General features: G+C 43.4%; 1 protein-coding gene across 1 annotated transcript in view; it reads left to right on the forward strand.

Moving 5' to 3' along the window:
- thada (THADA armadillo repeat containing) overlaps nt 1-21,414 on the forward strand; it is a 124,112-nt gene that overhangs the window by 55,099 nt on the left and 47,599 nt on the right. Inside the window, exon 29 of the mRNA XM_085478395.1 lies at nt 9,486-9,654. Within this exon, the coding sequence (XP_085334521.1) occupies nt 9,486-9,654 (169 nt within the window). The remainder of the gene's footprint in view (nt 1-9,485; nt 9,655-21,414) is intronic.

A 21,414-nucleotide genomic window follows, 5' to 3' on the forward strand; every position in this document is an offset into this window, starting at 1 on the left:
CTTTGCCAGGTTAGCGCAGTCATTCTGCTTCCCAATGATCTTTCAGGATTAGTACTTATTGCACGAAACTCTAGTGTGTGAGGGTGAAACCTCTGCCCTCTAAAACAGTCAAGTTCAACCCTGTTGTATGAGTAATGCTAATAAGGTATGTGTTTGTACATAATAGTGTAGCTCAAGGTTATAAGACATAGCAAAGTCAAAGAACAGGAAATGCAAAGCTGCTAGTGCCCCAAATATTTAGCCTTTTTAAAAAATCATGTTGTTTTCAGTTTGACAAGTTGGCTCCATTAAACAGTGCTTTTAAGTTGTAGCATTTCCTGCTGGCATTGTACCCTTTATTACAGAGACAATTGTTATTGGACTATGGATATGTGTCAGAATGTTTAAACAATGTCTGGATTCAGATATGACTACAAAAATAGTCTAACTTTCTTTTTTCCAGTTTGAAGTTTTTACCAGCAGCTCTTTAGGCGCTGACGTGTTGCCTCAGGATCTTTAGAGACCTCCAAGACTATTTCACCTGTATTGGTAATCTGGTCTTGATCGCATTTGGTTTTTCCTCCATCTGTACACTCTGTCTGACTGCACACTTAAGGGCTGGTTCTGTAACTGTTTCTAGTCTGATCCACGTCTTCAGTCGTATGCTGCAAAACACTTCATTTTTGTTTTTATAGGCAGATCACAACCACAGTTGCCTTAAGCCGATTTATACTGTAAGGTAAAGGCCATACAGTAATTTCAGCAATTGCTTGGCGAGAGTGGGAAAGAAAAACCCCCTTTTAACAGGAAGAAACCTCCAGCAGAACTACATCAGAATCAGAAAGGGTTTTATTGCCAAATGTTGAGCGGGTTTACAACATTAGGAAATTGCTGCGGTGCTTCAGTGCAGACATACTGTTATAAATTAAGCTTAAATAGACATGAAAATAAAAATAAGAATAAGAATTAAAAGTGCTAAGTAGATAGATAGATATATACATGATATATACATGAGTGCAGGTGGTGATCAGTGCCAAACATGGAATGATGCAGTGAACACAGCGTAGGGTCATGTGTTAGTGGTGGGAACAGTCGTACGGTTATTGTTCATGTGTCCAACAGCAGAGGGGAAGAAACTGTTCTTATGGCGAGAGGTTCTGGTGCGAATGGACCGGAGCCTCCTGCCTGAGGGGAGCAGGTCAAACAGACTGTGTCCAGGGTGAGAAGGGTCAGCTGAGATCCGGGCTGCACGCCGCAGTGTCCTGGAGGTGTACAGGTCCTGCAGAGATGGGAGTCTGCAGCCAATCACCTTCTCAGCAGAGCGCACAACACGCTGCAGTCTCTGTGTGTCCCTGATAGTGGCTCCAGCGTACCACACGGTGATGGAGGAGGTGAGGATGGACTCGATGATTGCAGTGTAGAATTGCATCATCGTCCGTGTTGGCAGGTTGAATTTCTTCAGCTGCCTCAGGAAGTACATCCTCTGCTGGGCTTTCTTAATGACGGAGGTGATGGTGGGCTCCCACTTCAGGTCCTGGGTGATGGTGGTATGCAGGTATGGGGTAGCCATAGAGCTGGGCGATATGAGATTTTTTCATATCACGATATGTTTTTTTTTTTTTTTCATTTCAGGCGATAACGATATATGGTAAAATGGTAAATGGCCTGTATTTATATAGCGCTTTACTAGTCCCTAAGGACCCCAAAGCGCTTTACATATCCAGTCATCCACCCATTCACGCACACATTCACACACTGGTGATGGCAGCTACATTGTAGCCACAGCCACCCTGGGGCGCACTGACAGAGGCGAGGCTGCCGGACACTGGCGCCACCGGGCCCTCTGACCACCACCAGTAGGCAACGGGTGAAGTGTCTTGCCCAAGGACACAACGACCGAGACTGTCCAAGCTGGGGCTCGAACCGGCAACCTTCCGATTACAAGGCGAACTCCCAACTCTTGAGCCACGATCGCCCTTTATTGGGGCGATATATATCACGATATAAGCCAAATAACTATATTTGTAAGATTTAAATGTGCCGTTGCTCACAAGTAAAATGTGAAATAATCAGCAGCTTGTTTTTATTTAAGTATTTATTTCCCATAATAAGTTCAACAGGTGCGGCACGGTGGTTAGCACTGTTGCCGCACAGCAAGAAGGTCCTGAGTTTAATTCCACCATCAGGCGGGGTCTTTCTGTGTGGAGTTTGCATGTTCTCCCCGTGTTTGCGTGGGTTCTCTCCGGGTACTCCGGCTTCCTCCCACCGTCCAAAGACATGCAGCTTGTGGGGATAGGTTAATTGGATAATCCAAATTGTCACTAGGTGTGAATGTGCGAGTGAATGTGAGTGTGAATGGTTGTCTGTCCCTGTGTGTTGGCCCTGCGACAGACTGGCGACCTGTCCAGGGTGTACCCTGTCTATGACAGCTGGGATAGGCTCCAGCGCCCCCCGCGACCCTGAAAAGGATAAGTGGAAGCGAATGGATGGATGGATGAAGTTCAACAGGGTAGACGTACTTAAGGAACATGAGACTTTTTCAGATAAATAAAGGCAAATATTGCAAACTACACAAAAGGCAGCCGCTAAAGCGTTTAAGTTTCAAAATAGAACAAACAAAACAGACTAAATTGTCAATTCCACTTAGAAATTATTAATTCTAAAAATAAATCTTAGTTTGTTTTACAGAAGAACAGACAAAACTGACTAACTTTTGTCAATATCAAATAAACTGAGAACTAAAAGGAAATTCTCAATCTCTCCTTGTTGTATAGCTTAGCTTTTCAAACAGTTTTAACAGTTACTTTAGTCTGACAAAAGCCGAATGACGAATTAGCGCTTCCAGTCAGAGACTGAGCATGCACCGGTTTATTGTATTTCCAGGCTTGCTTTCGACACAATTTACAGTGCGCGCTACTCTGTTTGACTTGAAATAGCCCGAAATACCTTCACACTACGGAACTTCTATGGCTCTTCCGTTTGACAATCTCTCCGGCATTGGAACCATCATCTGTTTTATCTTCGGTAACCTTCGGTTACGCTCTCGGTTGATTTTTCTCTAGTCGGCGCACTCATTTCCTCCAATACCCGGGCGGCACGGCGGCTGGCTGCTTTCCAAAACAAATACACATGTGCGGCTTGGCACTTGTGCTGTACGTAACAAGTCACGTGACGTGACGCTGCAGCTGTGATTGGTTTGGCTCTGCACTACTTAATTTGGATTGGCTGTTCTTTTTTTTTCTTTATTTTTTTTAAAAAGAGGACGAGCGGTGAGGCCTATCACAATAGTTTAATTTTTCTATCGAGAAAAAGTTATTTCGCAATACATATGTTATCGTTCTATCGCCCAGCTCTAGGTAGCCATCTAACTCGCATCTGATAATAACCTGTTGAATAATTAATTTCATTCCATATTTAGTGACACACATAGAAAATGGAAAGTGAAGTGTGATCAGAAGCTGACTGGGTCATAAACTGGAGCCGTTACCACTTGCACCTGTAAATGTGTGACTTTGCCTTCGTTGAATGCATACGTTCTTAAAAAAATAAAAAATCTGAACCTCAGTGAAATCTCGTAGTTATGCCTTTAGAGTTCCATCTCTTGTGGGTGAAAATAAAAGGGCTTTCGGCTGAGTCTGGCACTGTCAGAGAAGGTATGCAGCACACACATCTAGCCAAATGAAGCCCACATGTTGGAGATGTTAAATATAGCCCAGCCACAACTTCTTTGGCTCCAGCCATGTTTCTCTGCGATACCCCCTTTCCATCCCCCAACCCATCTATCCCAGGCCTGTGCAGGACGTGTCTGATGAGGCCGATGGCCGTCGCCCACCGCGTGCTCCCCGTCTCCATAAGACCTGACCCGTCACCTCCAAGGATTAAATGTTGCTTAGCGTCACCTGTTGACAGGCCAGAGCACCATACTCAAATACTGTGGTATAACTCCTTTACACCGCATAGCAAATTATTATTTTTTTAAATCTTCATAACCTCCCACCTCATCCTCACTAGATTTGTAACATTCCCTCGATGCCGGGCCCTCTGCAAGCGTCATACCTGCATGCGTAATGACGGAGTGAATAATGATGATGACGAGAAAATGGGGGAGGATGACGAGAAGCGGACATTTGTTATAATAATTAATGGCTTCATTCCTATCCGCAGTGTCTTTAAAACAGTTTGTCTTATCTCCTTGGAGCGCCTCTCCTTTTCTCTGTCTCTCCATCTTAACTGTAAGCCCTCAGAGTGTTGTGGTAGTGATTTATATCCCGTGATATCCAGCCCAGGCATTTCTGCTCACCCTGCCTGCACCACTCCCTTCCTTTCCTTTTTGGCCCGCACTGTCTCACATCTCATTTCTTTAGAAAGGGCACAGAAATGCCTATAAACTGACTTCAAAAGGGACTGCTATCAGTTTCTTTTTGTTTTTGTTTTTTTAATACAATGCAGTGCATTTCCCCACGATGACGAATGGTGAACAAATGCCTAGAGAAGAACAAACTTGCCATCAGTATCTGAACTATGCCTGACATGAAAAGGAAATAGTTTACTGACACATTACAGGATTACATTTCATAATGTAAACTGAAGCTGTACCCTGTGTGCTAATCAGGCCAACTAGTAGCGGCAAGGAGTTTATGAAACTGATGAAAACTAGCACTGTAGAATTAGAAGATACAAGATGGTATGCCAAAAGCCGTGCAAAAGAGAACATGTAGGAGTTTGCGTGCTGTGTAGAGCACTGAAATTCATGCCTGAACCTTCAAACTTAAGACATGAAGGGTCATACCTGTGTTTTATTAACTGAGAGGGGTCTCCTTCACCAAATAATAATAATTTGAAGGAAAGGGACAGTGTGACTGGCATCTTTCTAAAACATCATCCTCTTCTTCATCACCTCAAGCCTCAAGTCTTCTGAACCGAAGTCAGAGCTCTAACACAAGAAATAGTGCAACAGGATACTTGTTTATTCCTGATATTGTCAGAAGTACTTAATGTCAGCAGATTAGACACGAGACCGTTCCGACTAACGTTTGGTTTAAGTGACCTAAAAACATTAAAACACTCACAATTTCTCTCCGATAAATAGTTTGATTGCATTTTCACATTGTATGAGAGTTTATTCACTAAGCGTCAGAGTCTAGTAATCTTAGATCTACACAGATGAACACAGGCTAATAACATCAGCTTTAACCCTCCAGTTCTGTGTACACCCCCCCTTACTTTAGTCTTCCCGGCCTGTTTTAACAGCTCTTAAGTTAGCATAACAAACATTTTTCACCACCAAATTCAGTGCAGTGGGTCAATCAGTAGGTAGTAAAGTGGGTCTTTCAGGGGGTCATTCAGTCAATGGGAGGGGGGGTTTTAGTGGATTCCCACTCATCTCCTATGGTGGTCACCCTTGACCGGGAACACCACATATGTAACAAGGTTGATTAAAATACTCAACATTCAATGAAAGAGGTGATCATCACTTTCATATGTTCACCTGCATAGTGTGGAGGATGTCATAAGGCCTCGAGGCCATCAGATGTAAAAACCAAAACAGTATTTATGAGTGTTTTAAGTTGTAAATCAGTCAGATTTGACCCGAACACGACAGGAAGGAACAGCAGTGCTGCTTACCCACAGAAAAGTTCAGGATATCTTCACCAACTCACCTCAGCATCGCTGTTATCAGTCAGAAGTGGGCTTCTCTAAATGACTGGCCCACATTGGACACCTTTCACAAAGTTTTACAGCCTCTTCAAGAGTAAAGAGGCCTTCCACAGATGGGAGGAAAACAGTTGATCTGATATCCTCGTGTTGGTGTTGTTCCCAGATGTTGTTCCAGGATCAACATTGCAAGTGACCAATCAGAATGTTGTGACGTCATACCTTTGCGACTTCGGGAAAAACCGGCGTAAAACAAAAAACTGTACTTAAGCTGCGTGAAACCGCCTCTGTCCGCCGATCAACAGACCCTGACCCTAACCCTAATCGTAACCCTTTAATAAACAGTAAGCAGAATTGATATTGTCCTTGCAACATTGGAATTTCATAAATGCACGAATGGCTTGGCGTGCAAAGGAATAACGTCACAACAATGTGATTGGTCACTTGCAATGTTGAACCTGGAACAACATTTTCATGATGGTCTGGGAACAACACCAACACGAGGATATCAGATCATCCGGGGGAAAACACCAGGTTAGGTCTGTATCTGGTCCAAATAATAACATAAACACACTGGCCACCTGCAGACTTATGAGATGTAGTTTAAAGTTGATGTTTTTGATATGTCCTACAGCGGCCACCGTAGCGAGAGTTATACTGTTGAATTGGGGAGGACTAAGAAAACAGAAGTCAGTTGACTGCAATCTGCCGATAACGTGAAAACCTTACATTCTGTAACTTTCAGTGTAGTTTGATGTCCAGGTGAAAACTTGACACATATTATTTTAGGTTATGAGATCTTTTTGATACATTCACTGTTAACTGGATGTCTTTGGGTTTTTGCCTGTGGGCAATTTGAATATGGCTCAGTTCATACGGGCTGTTGTAATATCAAAGATCTACACAAAACTGACAGAAGCATAAATAGCAGTGGGAACATGATTATGTTTACATGATTACGTTTACATTATGCTGGCTGTCTGCCTAACCAGGCATGTACAGTTACGTGCAGCCATGATTATGCTTGTCGGGTTCATACCGGATGTTTTTTAATTTGACACACATTCTAGTGGTTTTCCACACAGCAAAATAGTCAGGACAAAGAAAGAGTTTTGGTGGTAAAGTAAAAGAAGGATTGTTTTTGCTTGGCTAGATCGCGTCCATATGAATAAATGAAGGAAGCCAAATTGTTTAATTTGTCACTCCTTGCTTCTTAATTTGCTTACAGTAGGTTCTTTGCTAATCAGCTTTGACTCTCAGGCTTGTTTAGCCAACATGCTTGAGTCTCTGTGGAGGAAGCAGTTCTCCCAGCTTTCCAAAATGAGGCCCAGATGAGCCTGATCCAGGCCAGTCAACAGTCTGCCTACTGAATCCCACAGGGGACGTCCCTGTTCCTAAAATTACAACCTTCCAAACTGTCATTTCCTTTTGCAAAAGACTTTCAATGGGACAAATTAGCACAGATAGTTAACATATGGGGCCCAAATGGGGGCTGGGACGAGTGGAAAGTGAGGAGTTTGCATGAAATTTGGTGGGTTTGTGTGTGGGACGTTTGTGCTCATAAATTCACGTGTGCAGGCGTGCAGAGCTCAGGAATGCAAACTGTTGTCTGCGTTTGATACAGGGCCCTTTGGTTGTCTGTCTGGCTGTATGTGTGTGTGTTCACAGCAGGTGGAAAAAACATTTGTTAACAGTTGATCTGTTGCTCCAAACAGCCCCCACTTTGTTTCAGTGCATACCGATTGGACGTTTCTTGTCACTTCTTGTCCCGGTCTCTCAGTCAAATCACCAGGAGATCCAACACTTGATCGTTTATTGGCTTTGCTGCTTCCTCTTAACAGATGCTGTTTATTATTAACATACGCTCTCACGGTGCTATCCAGATATCTGCTGACATATCTCGCCTCCACTCAGTACCAGAGCCAAAAAGATGGGCTTCTTTTTCACCTCCACATGCCGCTGCAGCATGAGGTGTTTCACATTTCTCTGGAAGCTTCTTTGAATTTTTCATAGCAAAGCCGAGGGCCGTTTTTGGCCCCAGCAGCCAGTTTTAATGCCATGAAAGCCCCTAAACAGGCCGGCAGTATTAATGTAGCTTTGATCCACTTTTTACTTTTTTGCATGTAAATAAGTATGCATGCTTGTCATAGACACCATGACATCACCTATTGGTTTTTGCACTCTACATTTTGAAACATCAGCATTAGCATTTTTGGCCGGCACCATGTTAGTTTATTGGAGCCAAAAAGTGACTATATTTGGATTGGAGGGTGGAAAGGGTAAGGACGGCTACATCCATGAACTGTATGGGTGCAATATTGGACTTGAGGAACAAGGTATCAATAAAGAACTCCTCAAAACTGCAGCACAGACTTATTGGATGGTATATTTCACACAGCGTCCCGCCACCTCAGTAGGATTGCCCTCCTGGCCAACAGGGAACAGAATGATAACGCCTGTCTTTTATATGCACCTCATTCCCACTGATGCCAAACAGAACAAGAAGGGGGCCAGCGTCACACTGAAAATCCTGGTCAGGGTATGAAAAACGTCTGTCCAGAACTGAACAAGACTGGGACAAGACCACTACATGTGGATCCGTGAGGCTTCAGCAGTTTTGCATCTGTCACAATATGGAGTGATTTCAGGATAGATATGAGATAATCTGGATTTTGAGAAATGGACTCGATGCACCACTTGAGTTTTTTCTTTAAAAGTGGTAAGATTAGGTATTTTAGCATAGCAGTCTGTAGTAATTGACTCACTGGGGAGATGGCCCCAAGTGGACACTAGAGGAACTGCAATTTTTAGCAGTTTTTACCAGAATGGCTTTTCAGCTTTGTAGGATGTCACATTGTGACTTGTCTGTGCTAATATATAAATGCACGTGTATTCTAACGTCTACTGTGACACGTACATGAGCATTATTAAGACTCAGGGTGTTGTGGTTCCTTTCAGAAACATCTACATACAGTATGTTTGGTACACAGTCTCCAAGAGGCAACCGTTAGACTTTTATGTTTGCTTTTTCCTGCTTATCTGTTGAAGGCAGCCAGTTTAGTAGGTGTCAGTTTTCTTCCAGTGTGATGGCTGTTTTTCGTGGAACTGTACTCCAGCTATCTGTTTCTGCAAGTAGCTGAACTCTTACTCTGCTCCTTTCGAGCCGTCTCACCCTTCCCCCTTTTATCTCATTCAGGTCTTGGTCATGTCCTTCCCTCATGCATCGGCTCTGTTATGACATCGGAGAAGGAAAGATTAGCAGCATGTAAACAAGGTTAATTTTAGCATGCACCCGGGGTGACTAGCTGCAGCCTCCATCACCGACGAACACTGTAAATGACCGTGAGCTGGAGACATCTGCGCCTGTGTGTGGGCGAAAACAAAATGTAGTAGGCCGTTTCCTGGCTGGTTAGGTAATGATTCTAAAATATTTGATTCAGGGTTTATCGGTCATCAGCTGACCTGGGAGCAGTTTGTTTTTCCCTTTGCAGTAGAGGAGGGAAACAGGAGAGGGAGAAAAAGATGTTACATAAGCAGTGCAATAAAATAGCGGCCAACTGTCCAAACCAAATAGCTCATAGGTCATCACTGAGAATATGTCCATGACTTAATGTGGTCGGGGAACAAAATAACGATACTTCATAATGATAATATACGTGGTGATTATGTTATTTGTCATAGAAAAGTTAGAATAACAATCTTTGACTTGTGATAGCGGGGAAACATCAGTACTTTTTCCATGAAATCAAATGATATATTACATAATGCAATACTGAAAGATTATCATAACGACGCCGCCATCATCTTTCCCCAGTTTTTCCACGATACTAATGTTTTTCTCTGCTCCACAGATGCGGCCGCTCGGCTGTGTATCGCACCAGAGAAATGGCAGCTCGGGCTCTTGTCCCCTTTGTCCTGGTCACGCAAATCCCGTCCACCGTCCAGACCTTGCTGCAGGAACTTCCTCTAGAACCAGGACCCAAACTCCAACAGAACCGCATCCACGGCACTCTGCTGCAGGTCTGCTCCCGTGCACACGCCAGCATAAACCAGGACACACACACACTTTGTAAAGATGACACCGAGTTGGGGAGGGGGTGTTGTTTTAATGATCGCAAAGATTCTTGTAGAGTTGGATTCAAAACCTTAGTAACTTCAGTGTGTTCGTACGTGGTTGTTCTCTGTACGAATCAGCAAAGGAGCACACAGTTCTAAGTTACGTACGCCTGTCTCAACGTTTTGGATTTTGATTCTGTGCCCATGTGAAAAGAGGGTGCACAACAAGGTGCTCTACTGCAAATATGAGTAGGCACACTTTGTTACAGTTTGTCACGTGTCACGTACACAATCATACAATGAAATGCTTGTTGCTGTGCAATTAGAGCAATAAGCAGTTAGCAACAGTACTCCTTGTACTCTGAACTTAAAATCTGCCACATTGGTGAGATGCTGGAGTCGGAGTCTCACCACGGGATGAAGAAACTCACTGGAGAGGAACCTGAAAGATGCTTGAGCCGGCCACAATATGGATCCGCCTAGCAGCTAAACTTTCAAAATAAAAGGGAACGAATCCGTCTTAGATGGTGTTGTTTCACGGATGATAAAAAGTTCTCAATCACAAGTCTTTAGCCAGTGACTGTATGTGGGAAAAGCCTTTTTTGAAAATTACATAAGGCACTGGCAACCGATTACAGTCACAAGTATTTCTTTTGTTAATCTGACCTTTCACAGTACAAATATTAAAACTAGTTGTATTCTATAGAGTCCATTCTGTACTAGCTGCGTGAAATTGTAGACCAAAGGCAGTGATGGAAAACAAAGACATGAGAGGCAGTTGATTTTGCAGAGGTCTCTGGGAGTGCCTCCAGCTCTTAGGCTACGTTCACACTGCAGGCGAAAGCGCATCAAATCAGACTTTTTTGACCCTATGCGACCCATATCCGATCATGGTGTGACAGTGTGAACGGCACAAATCCGATATTTTCAAATCCGATCTGGGTCACTTTGGTATGTGGTACTGAATCCGATACATATCCGATGTCTCAGAAAGCGACTGCTGTGTGAACGGTCAAGTCGCATTAAATCCGTCTTTTACGTCACTGACACAAGACAGATGCCAATTATCAGCGCCGGAGAAGACATCGTGAACGCTTCCTGGCCATCCAGTGAAACTGTTGGGAAGACAATGTTGGAGAAACGTGAACATTTTATTTGTACTGTATAATCTGCAGATTCTGACAGAAATCTGCAGCTATCCTTTGAAGCACTACTCCTCTAAAACAGTAATAAGGATCATTATTAGGTTATTTACATTATTATGTAAATAACAAAATAACTTTATAACTTAAAGCAAAATTGGGAAACGTAAAGTCCGAAACAAGTCTTTATATTAACAGCCATCAGTCAAACAATACTGTTTGCTCTGGGTCTAAACAGAGCGCGCTGTGTGTGACGTCGTCTTTTGCGCATGCGGGCCGCTTTGAGGGTTCACACTAGAGCGCATTTGCTGTCGCATTTTATTTGTAGTGTGAACGAGCAGACAAAAAAAATCGGATTTGATCAAAAAATCGGAATTGATCAAAAAATCGGAATTGATCAAAAAATCGGAATTGAGCATTAAGACCTGCAGTGTGAACGTAGCCTTAGTGAGAGTCATGAATCAGTGCTGAAGTGTGCCAAAACGCTTCATGTTCAGATGTGCGTTTAAAAAGCATGTTCAGCATGAAGAAGGCGCTATAAGGCTTCTGCTTGTCTGGCATTAGATTAGGGCTAAACATGGGGTTTTATTTTTCACGTATTTGGGCTGTTTTGTATGCTTCAAAACTTGTGGCGCATTTAAAAAAAAAAAAAAAAAAAAAAAAAAAAAAAGAAGCAGCTTATTAGAGCTAAGGCACACATTTATACATGAAGCCAGCATGTTCACTTGTCAGGAAAATTAGATTGTATGTAGTTTTTACCCCTCAGCTATAAAAGGCAGATGGGGGGCTGTCATCAGGCGCGGCGGCGAGGACAAACGAGGCAACGGGAGCTTCAAATCTCAGTGAAGTCGCCTAGGATTTGATGTACTAATCAGTGTGATGTAGAATAGGAAAAAGAAACTAGACTCCAAGCACGTAAACACGGATGTCAACGCCGCCGGGATGACATATTACATGAAAATGAGCTTCTCAGTTGTTTTATGAGGGAGGAAATGCATTCATCACAGTTGTTAGCCTTCAAGGACACACCGTGTATCTCCAAAACATAAACTTTATTCCAAATGAAAACATGACAATCATCACCACTGGACCCGAGCTGCGATTTGCGTTTCCACCCAGCAAAGAGAAGAGGCAGAACGCAATTACCAAAGCAGTTATCACGATGGGGCGTATGCGGACGCCAGCGGAGAGGTTGGAGATACAATGCATCACACCTCAGCAAACACACACATTATCTGTCAGTCCCACACACTCAGTTACCGCACAGAGCCTGTCCAGACAAGGCGGTTATCGCAGAGTAAATACCAGTGTTTAGTTCTGTCATCACACTCTGACAAACACAACCAAACAGTCTGCTGGTAATATCAACACACACGGGAGGGGGGAGTGGGAGTTTCCCCGGCCTTTTTATTGAACGCCACTGATGGGGTCGGCCAGGGAGCCGGTGGGCGTGGAGCGGTAGGAACCGGGGGTCGAGACAAAAGAATGAAAAAGTGCACTTCTTTTTGGAGAAGATGGAACACTCACGGGGGGACGGCGGTCTGGACTGCAGGGAGGTCTGCTGTGGGATGAAGGCATGGATGGAGGAGGGGAGGTGGGCCTCTTAAAAGCTTAGAGGAGATTTCAGGAGGAGAGCGGTTTACTCTCCTTTCCTGTCATGGTCGCCACGTGTGAAGCTTCCCCACGTCTCCTGGTCTAGCTTCATCCATCTTCATCTATGTGCCCTCTGTTTCTGCTCATCTTTTTATTCTTTTGTTTTGTTGTTGTTTCCCATGATTCCCCTCACCTCGGATCTTATTGAATCCAGACTTGTATCATTTAGAAGTCACCACCTTTACATGTGTTGCCAGCAGTTTGTTTTGTTGTCACACTGTAACACATAAACACAGGTGAAGTCTTTGTACACAGCGTGCTTCATACAGGCGGCAGCTTCTGAAGCTGAAAATTAGGAACTGCAGTTCCACCAAAAGGCTCATTTCCCTCTTCCTGACAAATGTGGATGTATCTGTTTTAAATAAAGCTCAGCCTTTCTGTTGAAGCTTGATGTTGATGTTAGTGGCGTAGCTGCTTTGACTGGCTGGTTGAGTCTAACGCAGGAGGCTGCAATCACTCGATTGCTAGTGCGATAGTCTCACTGTCATTTGAGGTGTCGGTGGCTTTTGGATCACTTGCAATGCAATTACCTAACAAAACAAATCCTGTTACTTAACACTGACACAGGTATCTATGCCTGTGTGGTGTACCTGTACAGCTTTGCTAAAGCGGCTTGATAGCATTGATTAGCAACTTAGACTAAACACAATTACCTCCATGTCCAAAATAAAGACTTCAGGACTCTGTGTCACAGTGGCTTTGTCCATCTGTCATACAGTAACATGGCTCTCTATGAACTATAAGGTGCAGTTCAGACCACATTCAATTCCCCTCTCGCCCCTCGGGGCGGTCTTTATCCTTCAAGCTTGGGTCCTCTACCAGAGGCCTTGGAGCTGGAGAGTCATGTGCAGTATCTTAGCTGTTCCTGGACTGCGCTCCTCCCGACAGAGATCTTGGATGTTGTTCCTGGGACCTGCTGGAGCCACTCACCTAGCTTAGGGTTCGCTGTTACCTTCACCCTCTGCATCTTTGCAAGCTCCATATACTCTCAAGACACAAATCCACTTCTCCATTCTGAGAAACTATGATCCTTAATTCTTAAATAGAGGTTTTACTTAAAAATGACTAAAACCATTTTCAGCTGAGCTCACTAGAACCTGTTTTAACTGAAATCGCTTCTTACTGCAGTCGATCTCTTTGAGCATTTGCTGCTGCATACTGGTTACCCCAAGAAATTACGAAGTTGGTGTCCCACCACGGTGACTGTTCCTCAGCTGTTGCTATGTGGATCTTTTTGAGTGGCTGAGAAGCAGGGGCTTGAGCCAGGCTCCGTTGGCTCCACTGGCCCCCTCTTTAATCACACCCCTGCATTAGAGTTTGAATTTGAAAAGGTTTATTCACACATCCGCTTATTTGGCAGTTTTAGTCCGTTTCAACCCCGTTTCGCTTCCTCTTCGTGCAGTTCTTTCATTTGAACCTTTTTTGTAGCCATCCTAAGACGGCTCACATGTAGTGTATGTCACATTCGCACAGACACACAAATATGTGTACAGGATACAGCAAAGCCGAAGCCTACAGGCTTCCTTAGACATTTCATTTCCTTTTTCCTTCCACTGAAAGCACACCAGACCATTGTACCTCACACACTGTCTGCTCAGCTTTGCTGCATCCACAGTGTGAATACATAATAAGCCACTGCAGCACATATACATCACGCTTCCTGTTTTTAACTTACAGTTGTGTTGAACATCAGTCCTTTTACTCTGAATTGTTACATATTTGGGTTTAATTCTCCATTTATTCCTTATTAATAATGCTGCTGTTATTAGGCCCGCTATTTTTTGCTATACAGTTACCCCGCCAGTGGTATTGTTTTGTAGTCATACTTATAATAACATTATATAATGAGATAAAACTGCGAGGACGGAATCCTAATTAATGCTACGATGTGTAAGTAAGATCTCCCACGTGTAGCTCTGAATAGCTCTGCTCATCTGTTTTGTGTTAATTAATAATTTCATGACTGCGTCAAAGCTTCAGGTGTCTCGAGTGTTTCAAGAGTTCAATAAAGTAACGATGAACTCGTTTGATCGGCGGGGATTGATTATCTGTGGGGACTATCTATACCGAGGCTACAGATAGCAGGTGAGTAGGTGTACGCTAATGTGAGGGCACAATGAGGGCATTGTGGAGATGATGGAGGCAGATATGCAAAGAGCTGCAGAGCCCAATGCAGGTGAAGTGGTCTAAACTTAGTAAGACAGAGATAGAGGTCTGAGTGTACGTGTGGAAAGGAGCATCTCTCTCAAACACACACACACACACACACACACACACACACACACACACACACACACACAGAGAGATAAAGACGGTAGCCTCCTTGCTTTGTGTGTGAGAAACAAGGACGATGTTTAGACTGGAGCTGCAGAGACGCGGAGCGAGCGTGCACGCTAGCAACATGCACGTACGTGTGCACGTTCATGTATGCCACACTCTGGCGCTGTTTACACCGAGCTTACGAGGATTCTGGTTTTGGCCCCGGGACCTGTCTGATGTATGTTAATGTGCGTCGCTGTGTGTGTTTGTGTATAACAGGTAGCAGATGTTTTTGCTCGAGGGAGAAATGACTTCCTCTGTTATTGTCAAAGAACAACTGTTAGTGGGCCGAGCGCGGAGCTGGGAACCATCACCGCTACCGAGGCCGGCTCTGCCACCCTGCTGACTTTCACACAGGCGGTAATAAGTCGGATACAAGGAAATGTTTCCATCAGACACTTTTTTTTGGCTAGTTTTTTTTTTTTTGCACGATTATAAGAATTCTTTTGTACTGAACATTATAAATCAGAGAAAGTTTAACCACTACTCTGACTTGACTTGCATAAACTCCAAATAAACAGTGACTATCTCACCCCAGATCCTCATCCAGTAGAGCTCTCTGCTATGAAGAGTAGCCTAAAGGTTGTATCAGGGTTTGTATATAGTTAACAACTGACTGTCAAATACAACAAAGTATAATTCAACAGTATTTCAACAATGGTTATTATTCACTTCCACAGTGACCTAAAGGGTCCACTTTTGAAGTAGAAGTCTTCAAATAAAGTTGTTAATGTGTAATAATGTAAGAGTTTGCGTTTCCCTGTTGCTTCTTTTTCTTAAACTACATCTCACATGTACATCGATGAGCTGTAATGTTGATTTACTGAAATCTTTCAGATTTTTGCATTTCGTCTCATGAAGTTTTCACACACGCTTTTGATTGGGTGATTAGCGTCACATGGGATGAGTTACAACGCATGCGTTTGGTCTGCCGCACGTTTAAGCCGCATTCAGTTGCTTCTGGAGTGAGTCGGTGCGTTCCAGTAGTAAAGTCAGGAAAGTAAAGACAAAGGCTCTGCAGATCAAAATAGGCCTACTGTAAATACAAGAAACGTTGCTCTGAATAAAATGCAAACAGTCTGTCAAAATCTAGTAAATCTGGGTCCTTAAAGAACGGCCTCTGGGTCCGGATCCAGACAGCAGTGCGCCTATTGGTGATGTCACTGCTGGGATTTACAGAACATTAGGATTCACTGACATTTTAAAATGGGAGTCTGAGGGATTTGCTTTTGAAGTCAGCCAGAGGCAACTTGAGAAATTGCGGTTTTATGCACTTTGATTTTAGCTTAATGGATCAGCCTCGAAGCTCGTCCCTTGAAGGCCGGCCTTCGCTGATCCTGGTTCTGCGTAAGGCTTCTTTCTGTTAAAATAGAGTTTTTCCTTCCCACTGTCACCAAGTGCTTGCTCACAGTGGCATCTGAATATTGGGTTCTTGTATATATTATTGTAGGCACTAGGGTTGGGCGATATGTAAAAATTGTCCAACCGACATCAGTCCAATAATCCACGATGGGCGATATATTCACGCATGCGCAGACTTTTTGATGGCCGCAGCAGTGTAATCATGCACGGACTGATTTGCACGTTTACAACACAGAAGTCCAAACATGGATAAACTAATTTCCCAGAAAAATTAGGGCTGTCAGCGCAGTCATAACGATTAACGTGATTAAAAAATTTTATCTGGAGCGCAGAATAAACAAACTTTGGATAAACTGCCGAAATGCGGTGACGGAGACATTTCAGGTATTTTGACTCAGTCTGCGCTCCAGGTGGGTTAATTGTTAATCGTGTTAGTCGTCATGATGGTGCGTTAACGCTGACAGCACTAAAAAAAACAAAAAAATATAAAGTCACCAATTTAGGATGAAAGCGGTGTGCCGCTTGTGCAGACGTATAGTGCGAGCAAAGTACCCAAACATGACTAACTTGCATGAGCATGCACGTGTCCACCATCCGGCTGAGTATGCTAGGCTATCACCAGCTTCTGCAGCTCCATCAACAAGCATTTGGGCGCACTCTGAGGAGGGGGCATGTGCTCGCAGATGAAAGAGGGTGCTGTTAAAACAGCGCTACTAATTTTTTATTTCCCCCCCCCCCCCCACCCCCCCCGTTGACTGCTTCTATTAGCTCCATTGTTATTAGCAAACTTGCTCATGGGCAAATAAATAAATAAATCGCCCCTGTAAAAACGATCAACGATGGGCTCAGCCTATCGTCGATTGTCGATATATTCGTCCAATCGCCCAACCCTATTAGGCACTTTTACTTCGCAACATAAAGAGCTTGAGGTGACTGCTGTTGCTATATAAATAAGATAAAACTGAATTGAAAGAGTTGCCTTTGTCCTAAATTTCCATACTATATTTCTCAATTTACAACAGTATTTTCACCTTTTACACACTTTTAGTGGCACAGACTGATCTGGGTTTTTGTTTTGTTTTTTCCCCTCGAGATGGAAAGCTTATTTGACTATAACATGTTCTGTGCAGAATATATTACAGTAGTGTGATAGAAATAGGACATTTTCATGCATGCACTGCAGTTCTAGATATACACCGACACTGTACGCAGCGTTTTCAGAAGTCAGAACTCATCCGAGGTAGGCTTCAATGTCCTGGCCTGATTCTCTCTACGTCATCCGGATTTGGTCAGCCTGATTAATTGGTTGCACTTAGGGCAGTGCTGTCTTCTGCGTGGCCTGGGTGAGACCCCTTCCCGGTAATCAAACATCTCTGAAAACCACTGGATTCACTTCAGTCACCCCGTCTTGCCCAAAACCTCTGTTGATACAATCTGGACCAAGCTTAACAAGCCCACCGGATAGACCGGCACTAACCCAACCCGACACTGGACTCCACTCTCGACACGCGCCAGCAGCAGCCCTGGCCCACAGCGCCGGGTACAGGCCAGACATATAAAGCTGCGGCCTGTGGTGGTTTGAGAAGGGCCAACTCGACACATGTAATCCTTTGTGTATTTTCACAACGGAGGCTAAATGAGACTGAGGAGGCTCTTGAATTCGGAGTATCGTTGTAGCCTCGTCTCTGGCAGCAGTTGCGTTGGTGTAGCTTTCCTCAGTGCATTCTTCTCTGCTGTCTTCAAATAATTTTCTTTTGGCCTGACGACTGCTGCCTTTAGCCAGCGATCTGCCTGGGCTTTCTGAGAAAAGCCTCTGGGCTGAACCAGAGAAAGAATGTGTGCGCCTGCACACCCAGTCAGCCTGCTTTTAAAATGCCATCAGATATATCCAGTCCAGTGGGAATCCCAGGTGTCTCGTATTGGTGTCAGACGTTTTGTGCTATTTTGTCAACATACAGGTGGCAGTTCCAACCGGGCAAAGTGGGCAACTGCCCAAAACATTTCTTACAGTGGTAGATATAAACCACTCTTGGTTTATGTCCTTGTTGGTTTATATTGAACCCATTTTATTGTATCTAATTTTTTCCCACTACGTCAACATACATCAGGGATTTATTCATTTGGCAACCCCTATAGTCACAAGTCGTCTCAATGGATGGCTTTGTTTGATGGCTGTATGAATTCTAGGTTATGCAATGTGGTTGCATTACATCGCATTATTTAATATTGTAACCGTTCACTCTTTATCGAATACCGTATTTTTCTGACCACAAGGCGAACCGGATTATAAGATGCATTAAGTGAAACAAAACAGTCAGATAAGGCAAACTTTACTCAACTTATTCTTTTTGCTTCCTCCTCGTCCGTAACATTGATTCATTAATGTAGAATTATCTCGCAGCTGCTCTGTTTCCGTGCTGTTGCAGTATATTAATGACTAACCTCATATTGTGGATGGATTATCTCAGTTCTCCTGACTGAAGTTTGATCCGTTTACAGCATCCTGCCATGCGATTGCATTTGTCCCTAACCATCGGGAACCCTCACGTTAACTTTTATTGAGTGGAAAAGCGTTAGCGTTCATCCTCCAGCTTCACTGTTTGTTATGCTAACATAGCTGTGTCGCTAGCGATCACGTAGCACATCATTATATACCAGCTAGCCCAACTTCAGTAACCCTACAAACGTCACTGCTGTTTAGTTTTCTGTCTTCATTTATGTTGGAAGTGATAGCAGAGCTGTACGTTTTCATTTTTTACAGAAATCTCTCAGTCAGAACATGCTATATCATGTTTAGGTGGAAACTAGCGAGCTAACTTCCTGCTAACTCTGTTAAATTTAATAAATTCCGTTTTCATGGATTCCTGGATGTTAAACTTAATTGTTACACCTGGTAAATCAGCAACGCTGATCATTTTATTAAAGGTGAAATAATTTAGACAGTTTTTAACTCTCAGTGTACCGTAGTGTTTGTTTGACTTTGGGACCTGAAGCGGAGTTTTGGCGGTGTTGCCAACTTAGCGACTTTGTCGCTATATTTAGCAAGTTTTCACACCGCCTTAGCGACTTTTTTTTTTTCTAAAAAGCGACTAGCGACAAATCTGGAGACTTTTTCTGGCATTATTGGAGACTTATGACTACTTATTCACATGGAAGCACGTATCGCTCTTACTCTCAACAATCAGCGGTTGCTTCAATCTGCACCTCGCCTGTGCAAAAACGCTCACAGGCGGCAGGTAGTCCTCACGCAGCAGTCGCCCCAAGCTGATGTCAGAGCAGGAGATATTCACCCCTACCCGTTAAAAACTGCAAATGAATCGCGCATGAGCGAAGTTGCTGCTATCGGTTTGCTGTCAGTAAGCACAACCAGAATTCATACATAAGGCGCACTGTCGATTTTTGAGAAAATTAAAGGATTTTAAGTGCGCCTTATAGTGCAGAAAATAGGGTATATTCAAAAGGACTTCATGTGATTCATAATGAGCTTCACTATATTTGTCCAAAACCTTATTTAGGAATATGTTTAGTCTGTCTTCACATCATGATATATCGTGATGTCCTGCCTTAGTGTTGTGTCCAACATTTGGAGACAATTTCCCTACCAGTGTTGGATGCCTGTAAACTTCATATGTTTACGTCCTGACTTTCTTCTGCAGAATTGATTTGTCTACCACTTATTTCCAATCCATATTGTCGAACAGTTTCCATTAAAAATGTATATATATATTCAGCCATTTTAAAGTTGTCAGTTTTGCCCAAGTACAAATGTAATGTCTCATGTTTATGGTCATTAGTTGCTGTCCACTCATATCATTGATCTTTACTTCTGTTATGTACAAAGTAAACTAACCCCTGGCCTCTTGTTCAGGGAGCTCCTGTTTTACTACTGCAGGATATTCGACAGCTGAGTGTCAATCCTTCACACATGCACACCCCCTATGCTGCTAGTACCAGTATGTACACCCGCCTCTGGACATAATAAAATAACAAACAACTCCCTGGAGGCCAGCTGCGATGCTCTGTTATAACTGTTAACAGTGATATAGTCATGCACATGGAGTACATTTATAAGCTTTGTTTGTGCAAGAATACGGCCGTGCAGGGCAAGGGAAAGTTTGTGTTTCTTTTGTTTTTTTTTATATTTAGCTCGTCTTTATTGGATCTCTTTTTGTCTAATTGGGCGCGTCCACACTCTGCCTAACCTCTATCTGCTTTTATGTGAACGCCGATTTATGCGTTTCTTTGTGAATGTGTTTTACTGGACGGAGCCCCGGATTGCTGTGCAATTATTTGCGCTTACACTTGCTTTGTGCATGTGCGCGCATGTGCGCTTGCAACAACATGTGGTCAGTCTGTGGTTGCGGCAGTGGGAGGGACGGCAGGGCAGCCTGATAACAGAGTCTGAAGGGACCTCACATCCACCACCACTATTTTTAACGGACCCAAAAGCAGAATGAGGCTTGTTGCAACACACAAAAAGGCACACACAAACAGTTAAATGTCTGCTTAGAGAACAAGGCATACAAGGAGGGTTTGATATTTTCATAATTCAAGTTTTTCTTGTATTTTTTTTGTCTGAAGTTCCAATCCACAGCTATAGGGGGACGCGTGGTTGCACTATGAGGTTCTAAAGTATCTAAAACAGCTGCATTGATAAATATCTTTTTATATGATATAATAAATATGTCTGTTTTGAATAAATGCACTAAAGCCTCGATTATACTTTCTGCATCCACGGCTCCACTGGGATGTGAAGAGATGTGAATTTCACGATCATACGGTGAGCGTGAGAGTCTGTGTTCACGTTCCTGCATGTTTTTTGTGATCATGTAGACTCGTCTGCAGAGTATTTACATTACAATGCACGAACTATGAATGTGCCTCAAGGAGTGAAGTAAAGAGACGAATAACAGGAATGACTTACTGGCAGTTGGGTATCCAGCTGTCCATGTCCGCAGTATAATCAGTATAATCAGGGCTCAACAAAGACAGACTTGCAACCCTTCACACTAACATTCACATCTACCGATCTTTTAGAATGGCCTCTAAACCTAACATGTGTGCCTTTGGACTGTGGGAGGAAGTTTAAGTACCCAGAGAGAACCCACACAGGCACATGCAAACCCAAAACCTCCTGGCTGTGAGGCGACCACTAGACCGCTGTGCCAATTATTTGCAATGTTTGCAAACCTCCATGTTTAAATAGAAGCACATACACTGGATACTTTTTTCATATTTTAATGTATTT

Source organism: Copadichromis virginalis, linkage group LG13, assembly GCF_057382275.1.
Source record: "Copadichromis virginalis isolate Kocher_CV1m ecotype Utaka linkage group LG13, C_Virginalis_male_GT1.1, whole genome shotgun sequence".
Lineage (NCBI taxonomy): Eukaryota > Metazoa > Chordata > Actinopteri > Cichliformes > Cichlidae > Copadichromis > Copadichromis virginalis.